Source organism: Mesoplodon bidens (assembly GCF_964165515.1).
Source record: "Mesoplodon bidens genome assembly, chromosome: 8".
NCBI lineage: Eukaryota > Metazoa > Chordata > Mammalia > Artiodactyla > Ziphiidae > Mesoplodon > Mesoplodon bidens.
The window spans coordinates 21,478,303-21,502,655 of NC_138165.1; the positions used below are offsets into that span (position 1 = coordinate 21,478,303).

At 38.6% G+C, this 24,353-nt stretch overlaps 1 protein-coding gene across 1 annotated transcript; it reads left to right on the top strand.

Moving 5' to 3' along the window:
* Positions 1–37: 37 nt before the first annotated feature.
* LOC308621633 (cytochrome c 2-like) lies at positions 38–22,823 on the top strand (the record flags this gene model as incomplete). The annotated part of the gene is given in 4 exon segments (XM_081242290.1): positions 38–159; positions 161–198; positions 22,680–22,701; positions 22,703–22,823. Coding segments are annotated over 4 exon segments (303 nt in total).
* Positions 22,824–24,353: the final 1,530 nt, after the last annotated feature.

Here is a 24,353-nt window from a genome sequence, read left to right on the forward strand (position 1 = left end):
CTTTGGTTTGTGGTTTAATGTTTCATTGCAGAACAAAATGGCAAATGCTGAGGCAGGCAAGAAGATCTTTGTTCAAAAATGTGCTCAGTGCCACACAGTGGAAAAAGGTGGAAAACACAAGACTGGTCCAAACCTCTGGGGCCTTTTTGGCAGAAAAACAAGACATATTTTCTTATACCGATGCAAACAAAAACAAAGGTAAAAACTAGGCAATTGTTGGAGAGAACCAGAAACTTTGTAGCAAAGAAGAAGGCACAGGATTTGATATAATAATTTCCTAAGTTGCAGAATTAAAAATGAAATTCACATGTTTATATTATGGAAATATTGATTTATGTCATAAGATCTGTATTTGGATAACTGGTCATCTTTTTTTTTTTTTTTTTTTTTTTTTTTTTTTTTTTTTTGCGGTATGCGGGCCTCTCACTGCTGTGGCCTCTCCCGTTGCGGAGCACAGGCTCCGGATGCGCAGGCCCAGCGGCCATGGCTCACGGGCCCAGCCGCTCCGCGGCATATGGGATCCTCCCAGACCGGGGCACGAACCCGTATCCCCTGCATCGGCAGGCGGACTCTCAACCACTGCGCCACCAGGGAGGCCCTGGTCATCTTTTTGATCAGAGAACTTAGTAATCCTCTGTGGCATAAGTTTTTTGCCTATACAAGGAGCTTCATTTTATGCAATACATATATCTTGAAAAAGCATGAGCTAAATTTTAAAAAATCAAATCATGTTTTAATGGCATAATGGCAATTTTTTATTTGTAGTAGTGATTCTTAGCAGGGTGTGGGGAATGTTATATAGTTTGAAAAAGTATATTCAGTCATTTCTTTGTTGGTGGAAAGTGTGTAGATGACAGTTAATTTTAGGATTGAAATTCAAAATGGTTGCAAAAGACTGTAATATCTTTGCAAAGCAATTTATTACTCTTGGAGATATCTATATCTCTATATATTTACGTATATAATTAGCATTCACTTAAAAATAGGGTACAACTCTAGTTTTTAAGCTGTTCTTGGTGTACAGAATGGACTTGAGGACAAGGTGGGTGGGGAAGGGTAAGCTGGGACAAAGTGAGAGAGTGGCATGGACATACATACACTACCAAATGTAAAACAGATAGCTAGTGGGAAGCAGCCGCATAGCACAGGGAGATCAGCTCGGTGCTTTGTGACCACCTAGAGGGGTGGGATAGGGAGGGTGGGAGGGAGATGCAAGAGGGAGGAGATACGGGAATATATGCATGCATATAGCTGATTCACTTTGTTGTGCAGCAGTAACTAACACAACATTGTAAAGCAGTTATACTCCAATAAAGATATAAAATTTAAAAAAAAATTGTTCTTGGTATCTCAGCATTTCTTACAGGCCCAAATTTCAGATCACTACTACACCACTGTTTGGAAAGGTTTTTATTTTATTTTGTTTTGTTTTATTTTACTTTATTTATTTTTCTTTCTATTTTTCTAATTGAGATAAAATTTACATAACGTACAATTAGCCTTTTTTTTTTTTTTTTTTTTTTTTGTGGTACGCGGGCCTCTCACCGTTGTGGCCTCTCCCGTTGCGGAGCACAGGCTCCGGATGCGCAGGCTCAGCGGCCATGGCTCACGGGCCCAGCCGCTCCGCGGCATGTGGGATCTTCCCGGACCAGGGCACGAACCCGTGTCCCCTGCATCGGCAGGCGGACTCCCAACCACTGCGCCACTAGGGGAGCCCCCAATTAGCCATTTTAAAGTGTAAAATTCAGTAACATTTGCTGTCTCTATGGATTTGTCTACTCCAGATATTTCATATAAGAGGAATCATGTAATACATGATCTTTTATGTCTAGCTTCTTTTGCTTAGCATATTTTCAAGATTCATTGAAGTTGAGGCATGTGTCAATACTTCATTCTTTTTTTATGGCTGAATACTATTCCATTGTATGTATATATCACAATTTGTTTATCCATTTATCAGTTGATAGACATTTGGATTGTTTCCACCTTTTACCTATTGTGAATAGTGCTACTATGAATGTTTCTGAAAAAGTGTTTAAGTCCCTGTTTTCAGTTACTTTAGATCTATACCTAGGAGTGGAATTGCTGGGTCAGTTAACGACATTTAACTTTTTGAGGAAAGGTCAGATTGTTTTCCACAGTGGCTGCACCATTTTACTTTTCCATCAGCAATGTAGGAGGATTCTTATTTCTCTGTATAGTCACCAACACTTGTTCTTTTCTTTCTTTTTCTTTTTTAATTGCTATCCTAGTGGGTATGAAGTGGTGCCTGGTGAGTTTGCTTTGTATTTCCTTAATGATCCATAATACTGAGCATTGTTTCATGTGCTTGTTGGCCATTTGTATATTTTCTTGGAAAAATGTCTGTTTATATTCTCTCCCCATTTTTTATTTGGGTTGTTTGCCTCTGTTTGTCAAGTTATAAGATTTTTTATGTATTCTGGACACTAAACCCTTATCAAATAAGTGACTTGCAAATATTTTCTCTTATTCTGTAGATTGTCTTCATTTTTTAAAATAATGTCTTCTGATAAACAGTGATTTTTAATTTGTATGAAGTTCATTTATCTATTTTTGTTGTTGATGTTGCTTGTGTTTGGGTGTAAAATCTGAGAATCTATCATGAAATCTAAGGTCATAAAGATTTACCCTATGTTTTCTTCTAATAGCTTTATAGTTTTATCTCATATTGATATTTAGGTCACTGACCTACTTTTAATTAACCAAAATTAATTATCATTAATTTTTTATATAGAGTGAGGTGGTGGTCCAACTTCATTCTTTTGCATGTGGTTATCTAGTGTTCCTAGCACCATTTGTTGAAGAGATTCTTTTACAGTTGAATGGTTAAAAATCATTGTACAGCCTTATTGAAAATCAGTTGGCCATATATGTTAGGGTTTACTTCTGGACTTTCAATTCTCTTTCATTTGTCTGTACATCTATTCTTATACTAGTGCTACACTGTTTTTTTTTTTTTTTTTTTTTGCAGTACGCGGGCCTCTCACTGTTGTGGCCTCTCTTGTTGCGAGCACAGGCTCCGGATGCACAGGCTCAGCGGCCATGGCTCACGGGCCCAGCCGCTCCACGGCATGTGGGATCCTCCCAGACTGGGGCACAAACCCGTGTCCCCTGCATCGGCAGGCAGACTCTCAATCACTGCGCCACCAGGGAAGCCCTACACTGTTTTGATGGCTGTAGCTTTGTAGTAAATTTTGAAATTGGGAAGGATGAGCCCTCCAACTATGTTTTTATTTTTCAGTGTTGTTTTGGCTATTCAGGGCCCTTTGCAATTCCATGAGTTTGAAGATCACCTTTTCCATTTCTGCAAAAAAGGCCTATGGAATTTTGATAGAGATTGCATTGTATCTGAAGATTGCTTTGGGGAGTATTGCCATTTTTACACTATTAATGTTACATTCTGTGAACATGGGTTGCGTTTCCTATTATTTAGGTCTTCTTAAATTTAGCAGTATTTCGTAATTTGCAGTGTGCAAGTCTTTCATCTCCTTGATTAAATTTATTCCTACCTATTTTATTCTTTTAGGTACTATTATTAATAGAATTGTTTTTAAAATTTCCTTTTCAGATTGTTCACTGCTTGTGTGTAGAAACAGCTGATCTTTGTATGTTGATCTTGTACTGTGCAACTTTGCTAAATTCATTTATTAGCTCTAGTAGATTTTCTGTATATTCTTTACAATTTTGTATATAGAGAATTATGTCACCTGTGAATAGAGATAGTTTTAGTTCTTCCTTTCCAATCTGAGTAGCTTTTATTTCTTATTCTTCCCTAATTGCTCTGGCTAGGACTTCCAGTAGAATTCTGGATAGCTCTGGAGAGAGTGAGCATCTTTGTTTTGTCTTGTTTGTTTTTGGGTTTCTTTTTTAATTAACTTATTTAATTTATTTATTTTTGGCTGCGTTCAGTCTTTGTTGCTGCGCTTAGGCTTTCTCTAGTAGCAGCAAGCGGGGGTTACTCATTGTTGCGGTGTGCGGGCTTCTCGTAGTGGTGGCTTCTCGTTGCTGTGGCTTCTCATGTTGTGGAGCACGGGCTCTAGGCATGTGGGCTTCATTAGTTGTGGCACATGGGCTCAGTAGTTGTGGCCTGCAGGCTCTAGAGCGCAGGCTCAGTAATTGTGGCGCATGGGCTTAGTTGCTCTGCGGCATGTGGGATCTTCCCGGACCAGGGATCGAACCCGTGTCCCCTGCATTGTCAGGCGGATTCTTGGTTTGTTTTTTTTTTTTTTTTGCGGTACGCGGGCCTCTCACTGCTGTGGCCTCTCCCATCGCGGAGCACAGGCTCCGGACGCGCAGGCTCAGCGGCCATGGCTCACGGGCCCAGCCGCTCCGCGGCATGTGGGATCTTCCCGGACCGGGGCATGAACCGGTGTCCCCTGCATCGGCAGGCGGGTTCTCAACCACTGCGCCACCAGGGAAGCCCTGTCAGGCGGATTCTTAACCACTGTGCCACCAAGGAAGCCCTTTGTCTTGTTCTTGATCTTAGGAGGAAAGCTTTCAGTTTTTTACCTTGAATTTGGTGCTAGCTGTCGGTTTTCCATAAATCCTGTTTTTCATGTTAAGCAAGATCCCTTCTATTGCTGGATGTTTTTATCATGAATAGGTGTTGGATTTTGTTAAATGCTTTTTCTGCATCTCTTGAGATAATCATGTGTTTTTTTTTCCTTTTGCTCTGTTAATGTGGTATATTATGTTGATTTTCTTATGTTGAACCATTCTTGCATTCCTGGGATAAATCTCACTTGGTCATAGTGTGTTATTCTTTTTTTTTTTTGTGCGGTACGCGGGCCTCTCACTGTTGTGGCCTCTCCCGTTGCGGAGCACAGGCTCCAGATGCGCAGACTCAGTGGCCATGGCTCACGGGCCCAGCCGCTCCACGGCATGTGGGATCTTCCCTGACTGGGGCACGAACCCGTGTCCCCTGCATTGGCAGGCGGACTTTCAACCACTGCGCCACCAGGGAAGCCCTAGTGTGTTATTCTTTTAACAGTGCAGTTGGATTTAGCTTGCTAGTATTTTGTTGAGGATTTTTGCTTTAGAGATACTGGTTTTTAAATTTTCTTGTGATGTCTTTATCTGGGTTTGGTGTTTGGAGAAGTTTTAAATATAAATTATTGGCAGCTATAAGTCCTCTTTATAAGTGATTTGAATTTAGTATTAAAAAAATTTTTAATAGGTTTTTTTAGTGCTCGTATAGACTAAAGTACCTCATTTGATTGAGCTTTGCAGACCATGTTGCAAGAGAAAGGCTTTAATAAGGTGAGTTGGCGTCTTGTGCATTATTTTTTGAGTGCACATATAGTAGCTTACACTTTGTCAAAAGAGGAATTCTACTTATTTCAACCTGTGTTAATGTTTCTAGTAAGATAGTGTTTGCAGTTGGTTTCAGCCTGTTGTGGTTTTTGTTTGTTTGTTTGTTTTTGTGAAACTTGTATAGGCATACCTTTATTACACTTCTCAGACATTGCAGGTTTGTGGCAACCCTGCACCAAGCAAGTCTCTCAGTACCATTTTTCCAACAGCATTTGCTCACTTCGTGTCTCTGTCACATTTTGTTAATTCTCACAATATTTTAAACTTTTAAATTATTATTTTACTTGCTATGATGATCTGTGATCAGCAGTCTTTTTTTAACATCTTTATTGGAGTATAATTGCTATGGTTCTTATTATGATTGCAAGACGCACTTTAGCAACAACAAAACAAAAAAACAAAGTTTATTACTCACAGATCCTGGAGGGTACACAGCATATGTGGGGCTACCCAGTGTGGTATCAGGTAGAAAGAGAGCATGGGCTTGGGGTTTTGCTTTTATTGGGGCTGAGAGTGGGGTGCCTAGGGTTTTGTGGGTTCACTCTTTATTGGTGAATTTAAAATATAAAAGCAGGAATTAAAGCATGGGAAGGGAAAAAGCAAGCCAGTCAGTCAAATGGTCAGTTATATGGGTCTGCCTTTCCGAAAAAAGGGAACTTCATGGGTGGGCATCCTTGCTCTTTATCTACTTGTATAGCTGGCAGTGCATTTATTCAAGACAGATGTCTTTGAAGGGGATGCCTCAGCAATTAAAAGCTTGATGTCCAGCACTTACATTACAATCAAAAAGGCTAATTGTCAGTTACTTACACTACAGATAGATAAGATGTAAAGAAATTTTTGTTACCTGGAATTTTGGGGAAAGAAACCTTATAGATAGTCAAATGGTTTGACTAAAACAAAGTTCACACATGTCTAGATTGTCAGTTTTTTTGTGTATGTGAAAATAAGATACTTTGCATTTTCTCAAAGCCTTGAGAGCAATACAGTTTAGTAGGATGGAGAGCTGGCAAAGCCATTTGTTCCTAGACTTGGGTGTCCAAGCAAACTAGGATGGCGTGGGGAGTATATGGTAAGTCTGTTTTAGAGCACTACTACTACATCTTAGCATTTGAGGATGGTAATAGTTTCCTAGGGCTCCTGTAACCAAGTACTATAAATTAGGTGGCTTAAAATAGTGAAAATTTATGATTTCATAGTTCTGGAGGCTAGAAGTGCAAAATCAAGTTGTTGGCAGGGCCATGCTCTTTCTGAAACCTGAGGGCAATCTTCCCTTGCTTCTTCCTAGCTTCTGGTGGTTTGCCAGTAAACTTGGTATTTTGGGCCTACAGCTGCATAACTCTAGTCTCTACCTTCATTGTCATATTGTCCCAGTGTGTCTCTGTCTTCACATGGCCTTCTTACAAGGATACTAGTAAAATTGGATTGAGAGACCTATCTTACTCAGTGTGACCTCTTTTCAACTTAACTAAGCACACCTGCAATGACCTTATTTCCAAATAAAGCCACATTCTGAGGTACCAGGGGTTAGGGTCTCAACATAACTTTATTCAGGGGGCACCCACAATAAAGGACCACATATATATCAAATAAATACATAGATAATTGATAAAAATACTTATATTAAAACAACATAGAATAAAATTTAATCTTTGTCAAGTCAGGCGTGTTTATCACCTTCTTAAACATCAGTGTAGTTGTTAGTAATACAATATCATTGTATTTAGTATATGCAGAAATGCTGGTTAGTAGATATTCTATAATAAAGAATTGTCTGGTCTTTGTCTCAGGTTCCTGGGAGGGATCTCTAAAACCTTGGAATTTCCCAGTGATAGGAGCATCTTTGTTACTCAGGGTTGGGTTCTGGGACTACAGCCTGTGTTTATGCTAATGAGATGACTTGTAGTAGGCTCCTTGATAGTTTCAGGATGGGGGCTGGGCAAGCTGGAAAGACCAACCATGTAATTAGAGAACTGGGGCTTTGGGCTAGGTGATATCGGTCTGACCTCCAAGGATAGAGGAGAGGGGCTGGAGATTGAGTTCAAGCACATGGCTAGTGATTCAATCAATCATGCCTATGTAATGGAACCCCACTAAAAACTCTGGCCACTTTCAACTGGAAGCTCTACTTGAGCTTCCTGGTTGGTAAACACATCAGTGTACTGGAGGGGGATGAGTCATGATTCCACAGGGCCGGGGCCAGGGACCTCTGTGTTTGTGAGTTTCCCAGACCTCACCATCTGGGTCTCTTCATTTAGCTGGTACTGATTTGTATCCTTTATAGTAAAACTGTAATTTTTAAGTAGTGCTTTCCTGAGTTCTGTGAGTTGTTCTTGCAAATTATAAAACCTAAGGGAGTCCTGGGAACCCTTAAATTTATAGTCAGTTGGTTAGAAGTTTGGATGGACTGGGGACCCTGAACTTGCAGCTGGTGTCTGAAGTGAGGCAGTCTTGTTGGGGACTTTGGAGTCTGTGCTAACTCCAGGCAGTTAGTATGAGAATGGAATTGCATTTATTGCAGTAGGATTTACAATTGATAGACTATTGAATAAATCAGTCTTAAACTTGCATTTATTGTATGCATTTATATGGCTCTTTAACTTTTAAAGTAATATTTTTCTATAGTGTCATTTTACTATTTTATTATCCTATTATAAGAGCAGTCAACTTTTGAAGTCCTGATTTTTAGAACAGTTATAACCTAACATTTGTCCCTCTAGCTGCCAATATTTTAAAGACTTTTTTGCTTATTAACATTGATTTAAAATCATATTAAAGCTTATTACAAATATGTCTTTTATTATAGGTTTTTATCAAAGATAAAAGGCTGTATACAGCTTGGCTTTAACATTATTTAATAATTAGAAATAAAATTTTCCTGAGTCAGATTGTTTAATTAATATTTATGACTTATTTGGGGATATAATATAATTATTTTTTAGTTCTACTAATGACATAAGAATAATAAGTAGCAGAATGAAATTGGACTCTTATTGTTCACCACTGACAAAAATTAATTTGAAATGGATTAAAGATTTAAACATAAGACCAGAAACCGTAAAACTTCGGGAAGAAAACATAGGGAAAAGTTCCTTGACATTGGTCTTGACAGTGGTTTTCTGGATATGACACCAAAAGCACAAACAACAAGAGCAAAAATAAATAAATGGGACTAATTAAACTAAAAAGCTTCTGCACATCAAAAGAAACAGTCAACAAAATTAAAAGGCAACCTACTGAATGGGAGAACATATTTGCAAATCATATATCTGATAAGGGGTAAATATCTAAAATATATAAAGAACTCATACAACTCAATAGAGAAAAAACCAACCAGATTAAAAAATATACAGAGGAACTGAATAGACATTTTTCCAAAGAAGACTTATAGATGGCCAACAGATACATGAAAAGGTACACATCATTACTAATAATCATGGCAATTCAAGTGAGATTATCACCTTAGACCTGTTAGAATGGCTATTATCAAAAGACAGGAAATAGCAATTATTGGGAAGGATGTGGAGGAAAGGGAACCCTTTTACACTGTTGGTGGGAATGCAAATTGGTAAGCCACTGTGGAAAACAATATGTAGTTTCCTCAAAAAGTTAAAAATAGACCTACCATATGATCCAGTAATCCCACTTTGGGTATATATTCAAAGGAAATGAAAGCAGAATCTTGAAGAGATATCTGCACCACCATGTTCATTACAGCATTATTTACAATAGCCAAGATATTGAAATACCCTAAGAGTCCATCAGTGGATGAATGAATAAAGAAGATGTACCGTATATATACAATAGAATATTATTCAACCATGAGAAAGAAAGAAATCCTGCTATTTACAACAACTTGGATGAACCTTGAGGGCATTATGCTAAATGAAATAAGTCAGACAGAGAAAGACAAATACTGTATAATACCACTTACATGTGGAATCTAAAAAAGCCAAGCTTAGAAAAATTGAAAGTAGAGAGGGGTAAGTGACCAGGGGTGGGGAGTTAGGGTAATGGGGAGATAATGGTCAAAGGGTACAAACTTCCAGCTATAGGATTAACAAGTTCTGGGTATCTGATGTAAACATAGTGATTATAGCTAATAATACTGTATTATATACTTGAAAGTTGCTAAGAGAGTGTATCTTAAATGTTCTCACTACAAAGAAGAAATGGTAATTATGTGATGGGGTGGAGGTTTCTGCTAATGCTATGGTAATGATTTTGCAATATATAAGTGTATCAGATTAACATATTGTACACCTTAAATTTATAGAATGTTATATATCAATTATATCTCAGTAAAGCTGGAAAAAATAATGTAAGTAGCTTACTAAGTTAATTGAACAGGGTTTTAAAATAGTATTATTTAGAATAAATAAAGATTTAAAAAATACTTTAGGACAGCTTGATCAAAGACAGACTTGATAAGAAGAGCCAAGAAGTCAGTAGTTCAGTTTTGATACAAATTGTGGAAAACTGTCAACCATAGTTTATTTTCCATGTATGGTCTTTCTGTTGGAAATAATTACACCATTTTAGTTTTCAAAAGAATAAGGAAATTCTCATATTTTAAAGAAGATTGTTCCATATGACTTGCTTAGAGTATAGTTTTACAAAATTCGTGATTGTGGCAATAATTTTATATTGTGTGGTTTTAAAAAATTGTAGCTAAATATGTATAACATAACATTTACCATTTTAACCATTTTAAAGTGTACAGTTCTGTAGCATTAAGCACATTCACATTGTTCTGCAGCCATCGCCACCATCCATCTCCAGAAGTTTTTTATCTTCCCAAACTGAAACTCTGTACCCATTAAACTGGCCCTGGAAGCCCCCATTCTATTTTGTCTCTGAATTTGACTACTCTAGGTACCTCATATAAATGTAGTCACATAGTATTTGTCTTCTTGTGACTAGCTTATTTCATGTAGCATAATGTCTTTAGGGTTTATTCATGTTGTACCATGTGTCATAATTTCCATCCATTTAAAGGCTAAATGATATTCCATTGTATGTATATACCACATTTTGTTTATCAATCAATGGACACACTGGTTACTTCCAATTTTGGCTATTATGAATAATGACGCTATGAACATGGGATATAAATATTTGTTCATGTTCTTGCTTTCACTTCTTTTGGGTGTAATACCCAGAAGTGGAATTGCTGAATCATATGAAAATTCTGAGTTTAATTTTTTGAGAGATAGCTGTACCATTTTCCATAAGGGCTCTATCATTTTATGTTCCCACCAGCAATACATAAGGATTCCAAGTTCTCCACATCTCAGACAACACTTGTTATTTTGTTTTTTGTTTGTTTGTTTGTTGATAATAGCTTTCCTAATGGGTGTGAAGTGATTTCTCCTTGTGGTTTTGGTTTGCATTTCCCTAAAGATTAGTGATGTTGAGCATCTGTATTGTTTTTTTTTTTAAACATCAGTAAATGGATACAATTTTTCTTTTGAGAATAGTACTTTATATATATTATTGAATAACTATATGCTGTTTGCATTTTGGGGGCAATGATAATTGAAACAAATTGAATTAACTCATGATTTGCCCAGGGTTGTGTGCTAACAAGTGATATAACTAAGATTCAGACTCAGGTCTTCTTCGGCCTTTAATGAAATCATATCATGGGGTTAACGTATTAGCTGAACTAACTTATTATTATCATTAATTTTTATCTTTTTCCTTTTGTCATGTCAGATCTGTTAAAATAAGCAGTAGGACACATAAAATCATAAATGTACTAATAATTTAAAAAATATTTTGAAATCCATTTATATTATATGAAAATTCAGATAGTTCAAAAGGATACTTCCCAGTATGAGTGATAGGAAATTATGTATATTCATGTCTCCCTATCCTCCCCTATTCCTTTCCCTTTACCAACTAATTTTATATGGTAATATTATTCTTTATAATTTTAGTGGCTGTATTCATACTTTGTTATATTGTATGCCTCTATTATTTTATTTAACTACTTTAAGCAATATCTGTCTATTCTTCACTCTGAAGGATGAGAGAATCAAAGTGGTTATACCACCTCCAATTTTTTCATACACTTAACTGAGCTGCTTATGTTGTTATTTCTGCTTTGACATGATACATATAATTTATATCCTATTAACTATAATTACCACAGTTGCTTTAACATTTGTACTACATTTAGATTGTATTAGTGCTTATTCCCAGCTTTTACCATAGTGTCTATATTTATTTTTTGGTTGGTAGAAGATTATCTATCAGTAGTTATGCCAAGAAAGAATTACTGGAACCATATTACCCCAGTTATTGATGTTTGAAAAGATCGATGGATTCCCATTACACTTGAATTGTTTGGCTAGACATAAAATGATTGGATGATACTTTTACTTTCTCAGGATTTTGTATGCTTCATGTTGAATTTTTCTTCGGAGAAATCTGAAGCCAGCCTGATTATTTTCCATTATAAGTTACTTGGTTTTATTTTTATTTTACTCTTTTCCCCCTAAGTTTCAGTAAAATTCGTATTGAAATTTAGTAATTTACTAGGCTGTGTATAAGCCTTGATTGATCTGTTTCAGATTTTCCTGGACATGTGTTCTTCCAGTTGGCGGATTCAGGACTTTTTTTTTCTTCTTCTTCTTAACATTTTTATTGGAGTATAATTGCATTACAATGGTGTGTTAGTTTCTGCTTTATAACAAAGTGAATCAGTTATAAATATACATATATCCCCATATCCCTTCCCTCTTGCATCTCCCTCCCTCCCACCCTCCCTATCCCACCCTTCTAGCTGGTCACAAAGCACCGAACTGATCTCCCTGTGCTATGCTTCCCACTGGCTATCTATTTTACATTTGGTAGTGTATATATGTCCATATATACACTACCACTCTCTCACTTTGTCCCAGCTTACCCTTCCCACTCCCTGTGTCCTCAAGTCCATTCTCTAGTAGGTCTGTGTCTTTATTCCTGTCTTGCCCCTAGGTTCTTCATGACCTTTTTTTTAGGTTCCGTATATATGTGTTAGCACACGGTATTTGTTTTTCTCTTTCTGACTTACTTCACACTGTATGACAGACTCTAGGTCCATCCACCTCACTACAAGTAACTCAATTTCGTTTCTTTATATGGCTGAGTAATATTCCATTGTATATATGTGCCACATCTTCTTTATCCATTCATCTGTTGATGGACACTTAGGTTGCTTCCATGTGCTGGCTACTGTAAATAGAGCTGCAATGAACATTGTGGTACATGACTCTTTTTGAATTATGGTTTTCTCAGAGTATATGCCCAGTAGTGGGATTGCTGGGTCATATGGTAGTTCTATTTTTAGTTTTTTAAGGAACTTCCATACTGTTCTCCATAGTGGCTGTATCAATTTACATTCCCACCAACAGTGTATGAGGGTTCCCTTTTCTCCACACCCTCTCCAGCATTTATTGTTTGTAGATTTTTTGATGATGGCCATTCTGACCGGTGTGAGATGATATTGCATTGTAGTTTTGAGTTACATTTCCCTAATGATTAATGATGTTGAGCATTCTTCCATGTGTTTGTTGGCAATCTGTATATCTTCTTTGGAGAAATGTCTATTTAGGTCTTCTGCCCATTTTTGGATTGGGTTGTTTGTTTTTTAGGACTTTTATTTTTGAAAGTTTTCTTGAATTATATGTTTTAATAATTTTATACTATTTCATTTGTTTTTATTAAAGAAATCTTACTTGGGCCATCAGTTGTGCATATTTGGGATATCTTTTGTCTAAATGTCTTCTGTATCTGTTATTTTTCCTATGATTGTTTTAAACTTTTTATTCTCATTTTGTTTTTATCAATATTTTCAAGCCTGATTGTGCTATCAGTAGTATCTATTCTTTTTGCTGTCATTTATATCTTTCTGTTTTATCATCTCCTTGAACCTTTGTAGCTCTGCTATAAGCCCTTGATTTATAAAGACCTTTTTTCTTAGCTGATAAGTCTTTTTTTTGTCTTTATTGGAGTATAATTGATTTACAATGTTGTGTTAGTTTCTGCTGTACAACAAAGTGAATCAGCTATATGTATACATCTATCCCCATATCCCCTCCCTCTCGAGCCTCCCACCATCCCTATCCCAACCCTCTAGGTAATCACAAAACATTGAGCTGATCTCACTGTGCTATGCAGCAGCTTCCCACTAGCCATCCATTTTACATTTGGTAGTGTATATATGGCAATGCTACTCTTTCATTTCATCCCAGCTTCCCCTTCCTCACCTGTGTCCTCAAGTCCGTTCTCGACTTGAGGTTTTCTCAGGGTATATGCCCAGTAGTGGAATTGCTGGGTCATATGGTAGTTCTATCTTAAGTTTTTAAGGAACCTCCATACTGTCCTTCATTCCCACCAACAATGCAAGAGGGTTCCCTTTTCTCCACACTGTCTCCAGCATTAATTGTTTGTAGATTTTTTGATGATAGCCATTCTGACTGGTGTGAGGTGATACCTCATTGTAGTTTTGATTTGCATTTCTGTAATGATTAGTGATGTTGAGCATCCTTTCATGTTTTTGTTGGGAGTCTATCTTCTTTGGAGAAATGTCTATTTAGGTCTCCTGCCCATTTTAGGATTGGGTTGTTTCTTTTTTTGATATTGAGCTGCATGAGCTGCTTGTATGTTTTGGAGATTAATCCTTTGTCAGTTGCTTCGTTTGCAAATATTTTCTCCCATTCTGAGGATTGTTTTTTCGTCTTGTTTATGGTTTCCTTTGCTGTGCAAAAGCTTTGAAGTTTCATTAGGTCCTGTTTGTTTATTTTTATTTTTATTTCCCCTTCTCTAGGAGGTGGGTCAAAAGGGATCCTGCTGTGATTTATGTCATAGAGTGTTCTGCGTATGTTTTCCTCTAAGTGTTTTATAGTGTCTGGCCTTACATTTAGGTCTTTAATCCATTTTGAGTTTATTCTTGTATATAATGTTAAGGAGTGTTCTAATTTCATTCTTTTACGTGTAGCTGTCCAGTTTTGCCAGAACCACTTACTGAAGAGGCTGTCTTTTCTCCATTGCCTCCTTTATCAAAGATAAGGTGACCATATGTGTGTGGGTTTATCTCTTGGCTTTCTTTCCTGTTCTGTTGGTCTATACTTCTGTTTTTGTGCCAGTACCATACTGTCTTGATTACTGTAGCTTTGTATTATAGTTGGAAGTCAGGGAGCCTGATTGCTCCAGCTCCATGTTTCTTTCTCAAGATAGCTTTGGCTTTTCGGGGTCTGTTGTTTCCATAGAAATTGTGAAATTTTTTGTTCTACTTCTGTGAAAAATGCCATTTGATAGTTTGATAGGTATTGCATTGAATCTGTAGATTGCTTTGGGTAGTATAGTCATTTTCACAATGTTGATTCTTCCAATCCAAGAACATGGTATATCTCTCCATCTGTTTGGATCATCTTTAATTTCTTTCATCAGTGTCTTATAGTTTTCTGCATACAGGTCTTTTGTCTCCTTAGGTAGGTATATTCCTAGGTATTTTATTTTTTGTGTTGCAGTGGTAAATGGGAGTGTTTCCTTAATTTCTCTTTCAGATTTTTCATCATTAGGGTATAGGAATGCAAGAGATTTCTGTGCATGAATTTTGTATTCTGCTACTTTACCAAATTCATTGATTAGCTCTAGTAGTTTTCTGGTAGCATTGTTAGGATTCTCCTTGTATTGTATCATGTTATCTGCAAACAGTGACAGTTTTACTTTTCTTTCCTGATTTGGATTCCTTTAATTTCTTTTTCTTCTCTGATTGCTGTGGCTAAAACTTCCAAAACTATGTTGAGTAATAGTGGTGAGAGTGGGCAACCTTGTCTTGGAAATTGTTTCAATTTTTCACCATTGAGAATGATGTTGGCTGTGGGTTTGTCATATATGGCCTTTATTATGTTGAGGGTAGTTCCCTCTATGCCTACTCTCTGGAAGGTTTTTATTGTAAATGGGTGTAGAATTTTGTCGAAAGCTTTTTCTGAATCTGTTGAGATGATCATGTGGTTTTTCTCTTTCAATTTGTTAATATGGTTTATCACATTGATTGATTTGCATACATTGAAGAATCCTTGCATTCCTGGCATAAATCCCACTTGATCATGGTGTATGATCATTTTAACGTGTTGTTGGATTCTGTTTGCTAGTATTTTGTTGAGGATTTTTGCATCTATGTTCATCAGTGACATTGGCCTGTAGGTTTCTTTTTTTGTGACATCTTTGTCTGGTTTTGGTATCAGGGTGATGGTGGCCTTGTAGAATGAGTTTGGGAGTGTTCCTCCCTCTGCTATATTTTGGAAGAGTTTGAGAAGGATAGGTGTTAGGTCTTCTCTGAATGTTTGATAGAATTCACCTGTGAAGCCATCTGGCCCCAGGCTTTTGTTTGTTGGAAGATTTTTAATCACAGTTTCAATTTCAGTGCTTGTGATTGGTCTGTTTATATTTTCTGTTTCTTCCTGGTTCAGTTTCGGAAGGTTGTGCTTTTCTAAGAATTTGTCCATTTCTTCCAGGGTGTCCAATTTTTGGGCATATAGTTGCTTGTAGTAATCTCTCATGATCTTTTGTATTTCTGCAGTGTCAGTTGTTACTTCTCCTTTTTCATTTTCTAATTCTACTGATTTGAGTCTTCTCCCTTTTTTTCTTGATGAGTCTCACTAGTGGTTTATCAATTTTGTTTATCTTCTCAAAGAACCAGCTTTTAGTTTTATTGATCTTTGCTATCGTTTCCTTCATTTCTTTTTCATTTATTTCTGATCTCATCTTTATGATTTCTTTCCTTCTGCTGATATTGGGGTTTTTTTTGTTCTTCTTTTCTAATTGCTTTAGGTGTAAGTTTAGGTTGTTTATTTGAGATGTTTCTTGTTTCTTAAAGTAGGATGGTATTGCTATAAACCTCCCTCTTAGAAATGCTTTTTCTGCATCCCATACGTTTTGGGTTGTCGTGTTTTCATTGTCATTTGTTTCTAGGTATTTTTTGATTTCCTTTTGGATTTCTTCAGTGATCTCTTGCTTATTTAGTAGTGTATTGTTTAGCCTCCATGTGTTTGTATTTTTCAGTTTTTTTCCTGTGATTGATATCTAGTCTCACAGCATTATGGTCAGAAAAGATACTTGATATGATTTCAATTTTCTAAAATTTACCAAGGGTTGATTTGTGGCCCAAGGTATGATCTATCATGTGGAATGTTCCATGAGCCCTTGAGAAGAAAGTGTATTCTGTTTTGTTTGGATGGAATGTCGTATAAATATCAATTAAGTCCATCTTGTTTAATGTATCATTTAAAGCCTGTGTTTCCTTATTTATTTTCATTTTGGATAACCTGTGCTTTGGTGAAAGTGGGGTGTTAAAGTCCCCTACTATGATTGTGTTAATGTCAGTTTCCCCTTTTATGGCTGTTATTGTTTGCCTTATGTATTGAGGTGTTCCTATGTTGGGTGAATAAATATTTACAGTTGTTATATCTTATTGGATTAATCCCTTGATCATTATGTAGTATCCTTCTTTGTCTCTTGTAATAGTCTTTTTTTAAAGTCTATTTTGTCTGATAAGAGAATCGCTATTCCAGCTTTCTTTTGATTTCCATTTGTATGGAATATCTTTTTCCATCCCCTCACTTTCAGTCTGTATGTGTCCCTAGGTCTGAAGTGGGTCTCTTGTAGACAGCATTATACAGGTGTTGTTTTTGTATCCATTCAGCCAGTCTGTGTCTTTTGGTTGGAGCATTTAATCCATTTACATTTTTGGTAGTTATTGATATGTGTGTTCCTGTTACCATTTTGTTAATTGTTTTGTGTTTGTAATTGTAGGTCTTTTCCTTCTCTGTGTTTCCTGCCTAGAGAAGTTCCTTTAGCATTTGTTGTAAAGCTGGTTTGGTGGTGCTGAATTCTCTTAGCTTTTGCTTGTCTGTAAAGATTTTAATTTCTCTGTCAAATCTGAATGAGATCCTTGCTGGGTAGAGTAATCTTGGTTGTAGGTTTTTCTCTTTCATCACTTTCAGTATGTCCTGCCACTCCCTTCTGGCTTGCAGAGTTTCTGCTGAGAGATCAACTGTTAACCTTATGGGGATTCCCTTGTATGTTATTTGTTGTTTTTCCCTTGCTAATTTTAATATTTTTTCTTTGTATTTAATTTTTGATAGTTTGATTAACATGTGTCTTGGTGTGTTTCTCCTTGGATTTATCCTGTATGGGACTCTCTGCGCTTCTGGACTTGATTGATTATTTTCCTTCCCGTATTTGGGAAGTTTTCAAGTATAATCTCTTCAAATATTTTCTCAGTCCCTTTCTTTCTCTCTTCTTCTTCTGGGACCCCTATAATTTGAATGTTGTTACATTTAATGTTGTCCTAGGGGTCTCTGAGACTGTCTCAATTCTTTTCATTCTTTTTTCTTTATTCTGCTCTGCAGTAGTTATTTCCACTATTTTATCTTCCAGGTCACTTATCTGTTCTTCTGCCTCAGTTATTCTGCTATTGATTCCTTCTAGAGAATTTCTAATTCCATTTATTGTGTTGTTCATCATTGTTTGTTTGCTCTATTGTTCTTCTAGATCCTTGTTAAATGTTTCTTGTATTTTTTCCATTCTGGTTCCAAGATTTTGGATCATCTTTACTATCATTATTCTGAATTCTTTTTCACGTAAACTTCCTATTTCCTCTTCATTTGTTTGGTCTGGTGGGTTTTTACCTTGCTCCTTCATCTGCTGTGTTTTTCTCTGTGTTCTCATATTGCTTAACTTACTGTCTTTGGGGTCTCCTTTTTGCAGGCTGCAGGTTCATAGTTCCTATTGTTTTTGGTGTTTGCCCCCAGTGGGTAAGGTTGGTTTTGTGGCTTGTGTAGGCTTCCTGGTGCCTGTGTTCTGGTGGATGGGGCTGGATCTTGTGTTTTTGGTGGGCAGGACCATGTCCGGTGGTGTGTTTTGGGGTGTCTGTGACCTTATTATGATTTTAGGCAGCCTCTCTGCTAATGGGTGGGGTTGTGTTCCTGTCTTGCTAGTTGGTTTCCATAGTGTGTCCAGCACTGTAGCTTGCTGGTTGTTGAGTGGAGCTGGGTCTTAGCGTTGGGATGGAGATCTCTGGGTGAGCTTTGGCTGTTTGCTATTACACGCGGCCAGGAGGTCTTTGGTGGATCAATGTCCTGAACTCAGCTCTCCCACCTCAGAGGCTCAAGCCTGACACCTGGCTGTAGCACCAAGAGCTTGTAAGTCACACGGCTCAGAAGAAACGGAAGAAAAAGAAAGAAAGAAAAAAAGAAGAAAAGAAAAGAAATAAAATAAAATAAAGTTATTAAAATAAAAAATATTGTTAAAAATTTAAAAATGTAATAAAAGAAAGAAAGAAGAGAGAGACCAAACCATAAAACAAATCCACCAATCATAACAAGCACTAAAAACTATACTAAGAAAAACAACCAGACAGGCAGGACCCTAGGAGAAATGGTAAAAGCAAACCTACACAGAGAAAATCACACAAAGAAGAATACAGTTACACACTCACAAAAAGAGAAAAAGGAAAAAAAATATATATATATGTTTATAAAAACAAAAAAGGAAGAGAGCAACCAAATCAATAAACAAATCTACCAATGATAATAAGCTCTAAATACTAAACTAAGATAAACATAAAACTAGAAACAAATTAGATGCAGAAAGCACGCCTCAAGTCTATAGTTGCTCCCAAAGTCCACCGCCTCCGTTTTGGGATGATTCCTTGTCTATTCCACAGATGCCAAGTACATCAAGGTGATTGTGGAGATTTAATCTCCTGAGGCTGCTGGGAGAAATTTCCCTTTGTCTTTTTGTTCTCACAGCTTCTGGGGTTCAGCTTTGCATTTGGCCCCGCCTCTGCATGTAGGTCGCCTGAAGGCGTCTGTTCCCGCTCAGATATTATGGGGTTAAAGTAGCAGCTGATTCGGGGGCTCTGGCTCCCTCAGGCTTGGGGGAGGGAGGGGTACGGAATGCGGGGTGAGCTTGAGGCAGCAGAGGCCGGCATGACGTTGCTACAGCCTGAGGCGCGCTGTGTGTTCGCCTCGCCTCGAGAAGTGGTCCCTGGGTCACGGGACCCTGGCAGTGGCGGGCTGCACAGGCTCATGGGTGGGGAGATGTGGATACTGACCTGTGCTTGCACACAGGCTTCTTGGTGGCTGCAGCAGCAGCCTTAGCATTTCATGCCCGTCTCTGGTGTCTGTGCTGATAGCCGCGGCTCGCCCCGTCACTGGAGCTTGTTTAGGCGGAGCTCTGAATCCCCTCTCCTTGCGCACCCCGAAACAGTGGTCTCTTGCCTCTTAGGCAGGTCCAGAGGTTTTCCTGGACTCCGTCCCAGCTAGCTGTGGCGCACTATCCTCCTTCAGGCTGTGTTCTTGGAGCCAACCCCAGTCCTCTCTCTGAGATCTGACCTTCGAAGCCCGAGCCTCAGCTCCCAGCCCCCACCTGCCCTGGCGGGTGAGGAAACAAGCCTCTCGGGCTGGTGAGTGCTGGTCGGCACCCATCCTCTGTGTGGGAATCTCTCTGCTTTGCCTTCTGCACCCCTGTTGCTGCGCTCTTCTTCCTGGCTCTGAAGCTTCCCCCCCCACCACATCGTCTCCACCAGTGAAGGGGCTTCCTAGTGTGTGGAAACTTTTCCTCCTTCACAGCTCTCTCCCTGAGGTGCAGGTCCCGTCCCTGTTCTTTTGTCTCTGTTTTTTCTTTTTTCTTTTGACCTACCCAGGTATGTGGGGGAGTTTCTTGCCTTTTGGGAGTCTGAGGTCTTCTACCAGCATTCCGTAGGTGTTCTGTAGGTGCTGTTCCACATGTAGGTGTATTTCTGATGTATTTGTGGGGAGGAAGATGATCGCCACATCTTACTCCTCCATCATCTTGAAGGTCCCCATATTTATTTATTTATTTAAAAAATTTATTTATTTATTTTAAAATATTTATTTATTTATTTATTTTCTTTCTTTCTTTTTTTTTTTTCGGTATGCGGGCCTCTCACTGCGGTGGCCTCTCCCGTTGCGGAGCACAGGCTCCGGACGCGCAGGCCCAGCGGCCATGGCTCACGGGCCCAGCCGCTCCGCGGCACGCAGGATCCTCCCAGACCGGGGCACGAACCCACGTCCCCTGTATTGGCAGGCGGACTCTCACCCACTGTGCCACCAGGGAAGCCCTATTTATTTTTTTAAAAAATAAATTTATTTATTTTTAAAAAATAAATTTGTTCATTTTTGGCTGCACTGGGTCCTTGTTGCTGTGTGCAGGCTTTCTCTACTTGCACTGAGTGGGAGCTACTCTTTGTTGCAGTGCACTGGCTTCTTGTTGCTGTGGGTTCTCTTGTTGTGAAGCGTGGGCTGTAGGCACAGAGGCTTCAGTAGCTATGGCACGTGGGCTGAGTAGTTGTGTCTCACGAGCTCTAGAGCACAGGCTCAGTAGTTGTGGTGCATGTGCTTAGTTGCTCCGCGGCAGGTGGGATCTTCCCGGGCCAGGGCCCGTGTCCCCTGTTTTGACTGGTGGATTCTTAACCACTGTACCACTGGGTAAGTCCCTGTACCATGTTTTTAGAGTCCATATATGTGCTTTAGCATATGGTATTTGTTTTTCTCTTTCTGACTTACTTCACTCTGTATGACAGACTCTAGGTCCATCCACCTCATTACAAATAATAAAGACCTTTTCTGAATCCATGGGAATGTACTCCTGATTTTTTTCTGCTTAGTGTATATAATTTTTGTTGTGTATTTTTCTTTTTTTTTTTAAAATAGATTTATTTATTTATTTATTTTTGGCTGCGTTGGGTCTTCATTGCTGCCCGTGGGCTTTCTCTAGTTGCAGTGAGCGGGGGCTGTTCTTCGTTGCGGTGCGCGGGCTTCTCATTGCGGTGGCCTCTCTTGTTGCGGAGCACGGGCTCTAGGCACGCGGACTGCAGTCGTTGCGGCGCGTGGGCTCAGTAGGTGTGGCTCATGGGCTCTAGAGCGCAGGCTAAGTAGTTGTGGCACACGGGCTTAGTTGCTCCGCGGCATGTGGGATGTTCCCAGACCAGGGCTCGAACCCGTGTCCCCTGCATTGGCAGGCAGATTCTTAACCACTGCGCCACCAGGGAAGCCCCTGTTGTGTATTTTTCATTTAACTTTTTTTTTCTATTCCTTTCTGCTGTGTGTGTGTATGTTGTGTGTGTGTTTTCAGTACTCTTTCATGGTGATTCCTTTCTGATTGCTATTCATCTTTTGATTAGGACAATTTGTCCTTGATTGGTTATTTGCAGAAGGACAGTAAGAGTGAGGGTTTGAGTGTTCCAGTTGGTTATAAGATCTTCCTCACCCACAGTTATGTGTTAGAGCTATGTGTATGTGTGTATGTTTGCTGCAGGGTTATTTGGCTCTTCAGCTGACAAAGACTGGCAGCTCCAGGGTTATCCAACACCTCAAGTTTCTCTTTTATCCTATAACAAGGTAGAATCATTCTTTTGAAGATGTGTTTTCTTCTTTGCTCCTGGCTTCCCTGGCCCTCCATGGTATCAAATTGAATTGAGGGAGACTTTCACAGCCAGCCAATATGTACCCTACTCTTTTTGGGCCCAACAGAGAGTTATGACTCTGCCCCTCAGGATTTGTCACCTATTTTGGAGAACTTTTCTCTTCTTTTGAAATCAGTGAAAAGTGTCCTCTCACTCTGGTCCAGGTTTTCTGTCCTTGGTAGTCTTCTAAGTGTATCAAGTTTGGTGGTAGAGGCACTCACTGAAAAATTTTATTGAAAGTGGAACTAGCATTTCTGTTCTCTTTGTTCATGTTCTCTTCAACTGGCTTTAGAAAGGAAAAACATTGGGTGCAACCTCTCTCTCTCATTGTAAAACTGGATTCCTGAAATCATAGGTTTTTGATAGAGATCCTGACAGAGGCAGCTTGGTGTGATTGGGAAAAAGAGAAACAAAAAAACACGGAAATATAAGTTACTAGTCACCAGTTCTTTACTCTGTGTAGCCTTGTCATCTTAGGGTAAGTTATTATCCTCTCTTTGGGTCATCATTTACTCATCTGCAAAATGAGGATTTGGGTTAATTGACCTCTAAGATAGAAGGAATTCTCTGTGATTCTAGGAGGATGGCATACTACTTAGGCCCAACATGTCTGGGTTGGTAGCTCATTGGTGTACCTTAGATAATCTTAAACAGCATTGGATTTCTACAAAGAAGCCCAAGAGTAGATCACCGAAGACTAATTTTGGAATTTTCTTGTAGGTCAGAAACTAAGTATTCTCAGTTATAATAACCTTCCTACTGAGTCCAAGAGTAATCTTTTGTTCACAAGTGTGGGTCACATCAGAAAGTAAACCTTACAAATATAACTTCACAAACTTAAAACTTATTTTCACCTTTATAGGTGTTATCTGGGGAGAGGAGACTGATGGAATATTTGGAGAACCCAAAGAAATATATCCCTGGAACTAAAATGGTCTTTGCTGGTCTTAAAAAGAGTGGGAGAGAAGATCTTATTGAGTATTTGAAGCAGGCAACATCTTCATGAAATGCTCTTACAACTTAAAAATTATTAGTTATAAGCCAAATTTTTCCAATTTCAAATATTGCATGTTTGAAGAAGTCATATTTGACCTTTCCTGATCAGCTTGTAGTAAGTTTAACATTTTAAAATAAAAGTTGATATTTTTGATTGTGTGTAATCTACTGACCAAATGTCCTTCAGAGTCTGAACTTGATTTTATCTGGTTGCGAAGGATGTGGACAAGGTCAGGATGGAGGAAGAGAGGGAAGGAAACTGAAACATTGCTCTTCAGTTGTCTCTACATGCACAAATATTTTATAGGCCTAGCAACTGCTGTTGATGATGGAGATAGCTTCCACATACTTATTTCTCTGCAATTTAAATGTAAATATAGCAGACATTAGGTTTAATTTTCATTAAGCTGTTTGGTTATATGTTTGCCTTTTATTATAAACAATACTTAAAGTAACTTTAAGGGAAAAAAAGTAGGGAAGATGAAGTCAAATATGTGATCTTATCTTAGGAATATTATTGGGGAAAAAAAGGCAATTGTTAACCATGGGTGACATAAAATAAAACCTAGAGAGGAGAAAAGCATGTTCCATGTTAATATGCATTTATATCACATAACATTCTTTTTCTGAATTAATCTTTTTAAGATGCCCTTCTAATCCTGAGTAATATAAGGCTGGACTGTAGGGAGGGATAGCAGGGACCCTGAGAGAGAGGGAGAAAGAAAAACAACCCTCACCCTAAATGTGAAAGACCTCCCACTTCACAGTAAGTGGGAATGAGGCATGGTGGGGCAGGTCCACAACAGGGCCCATGTGGAAGGGAACAGTGGCTCTGAGATGGCCCCTGAAGTGGCTTTGAAATCCTACAAGTACTCTCACCCAAATGACACGGCCCCATACAAGGAGAAGCTGTTTCCTTACTGGAGAGGTGGATAATGGACTTGGTCAGGGTCATTATGGGTGAGGATAAGATATTCATTATCTCATTTCCACTTCACAGCAACACCTCTGTACGGTGAAGTTTACCTTCTACAGTGAGACTTAGAAAGATCTGGTGCCAGAACCAAAACCTAGATCTTCTACTGCAATTCTTGGTGACTTTTCAGCATATCATAGGAATATGTTAGCTAGTTAACTTATTAGCAAATGCCACTACTGAGAAGATGTTCCTGTCAGAAAGTTTCCAAAGTGAGGGGAATGTGGTTGAAAAAGCTGTGATTTCCAGAAGGTTCCTCTAAATCATTTAAGTGCCTGGTATCACTCTTCATGCTCTGGCAAGTGGGAGAGAATGAACTCCTCCTGGAGCCCAGGGCCGGTGTTGAATAGGAGAGTGTGTCCCTGTGGGCCAAGAGAGGGCCTTAGGCAAAGCTGACCTTGTGACTTTCTCCCTGGAGGAGTTCTTTGATGAGGGCAGAGACATCTGTAGGGACTCCAAGCATGTATTAAGGATGTTGCCAGTGTCAGAGCTGAGTTGGGCTTGCAGGGATGTAGAACTGGGTGACATACCCTGTGTTCTAATTTGCATGAGACATAGAGCTCT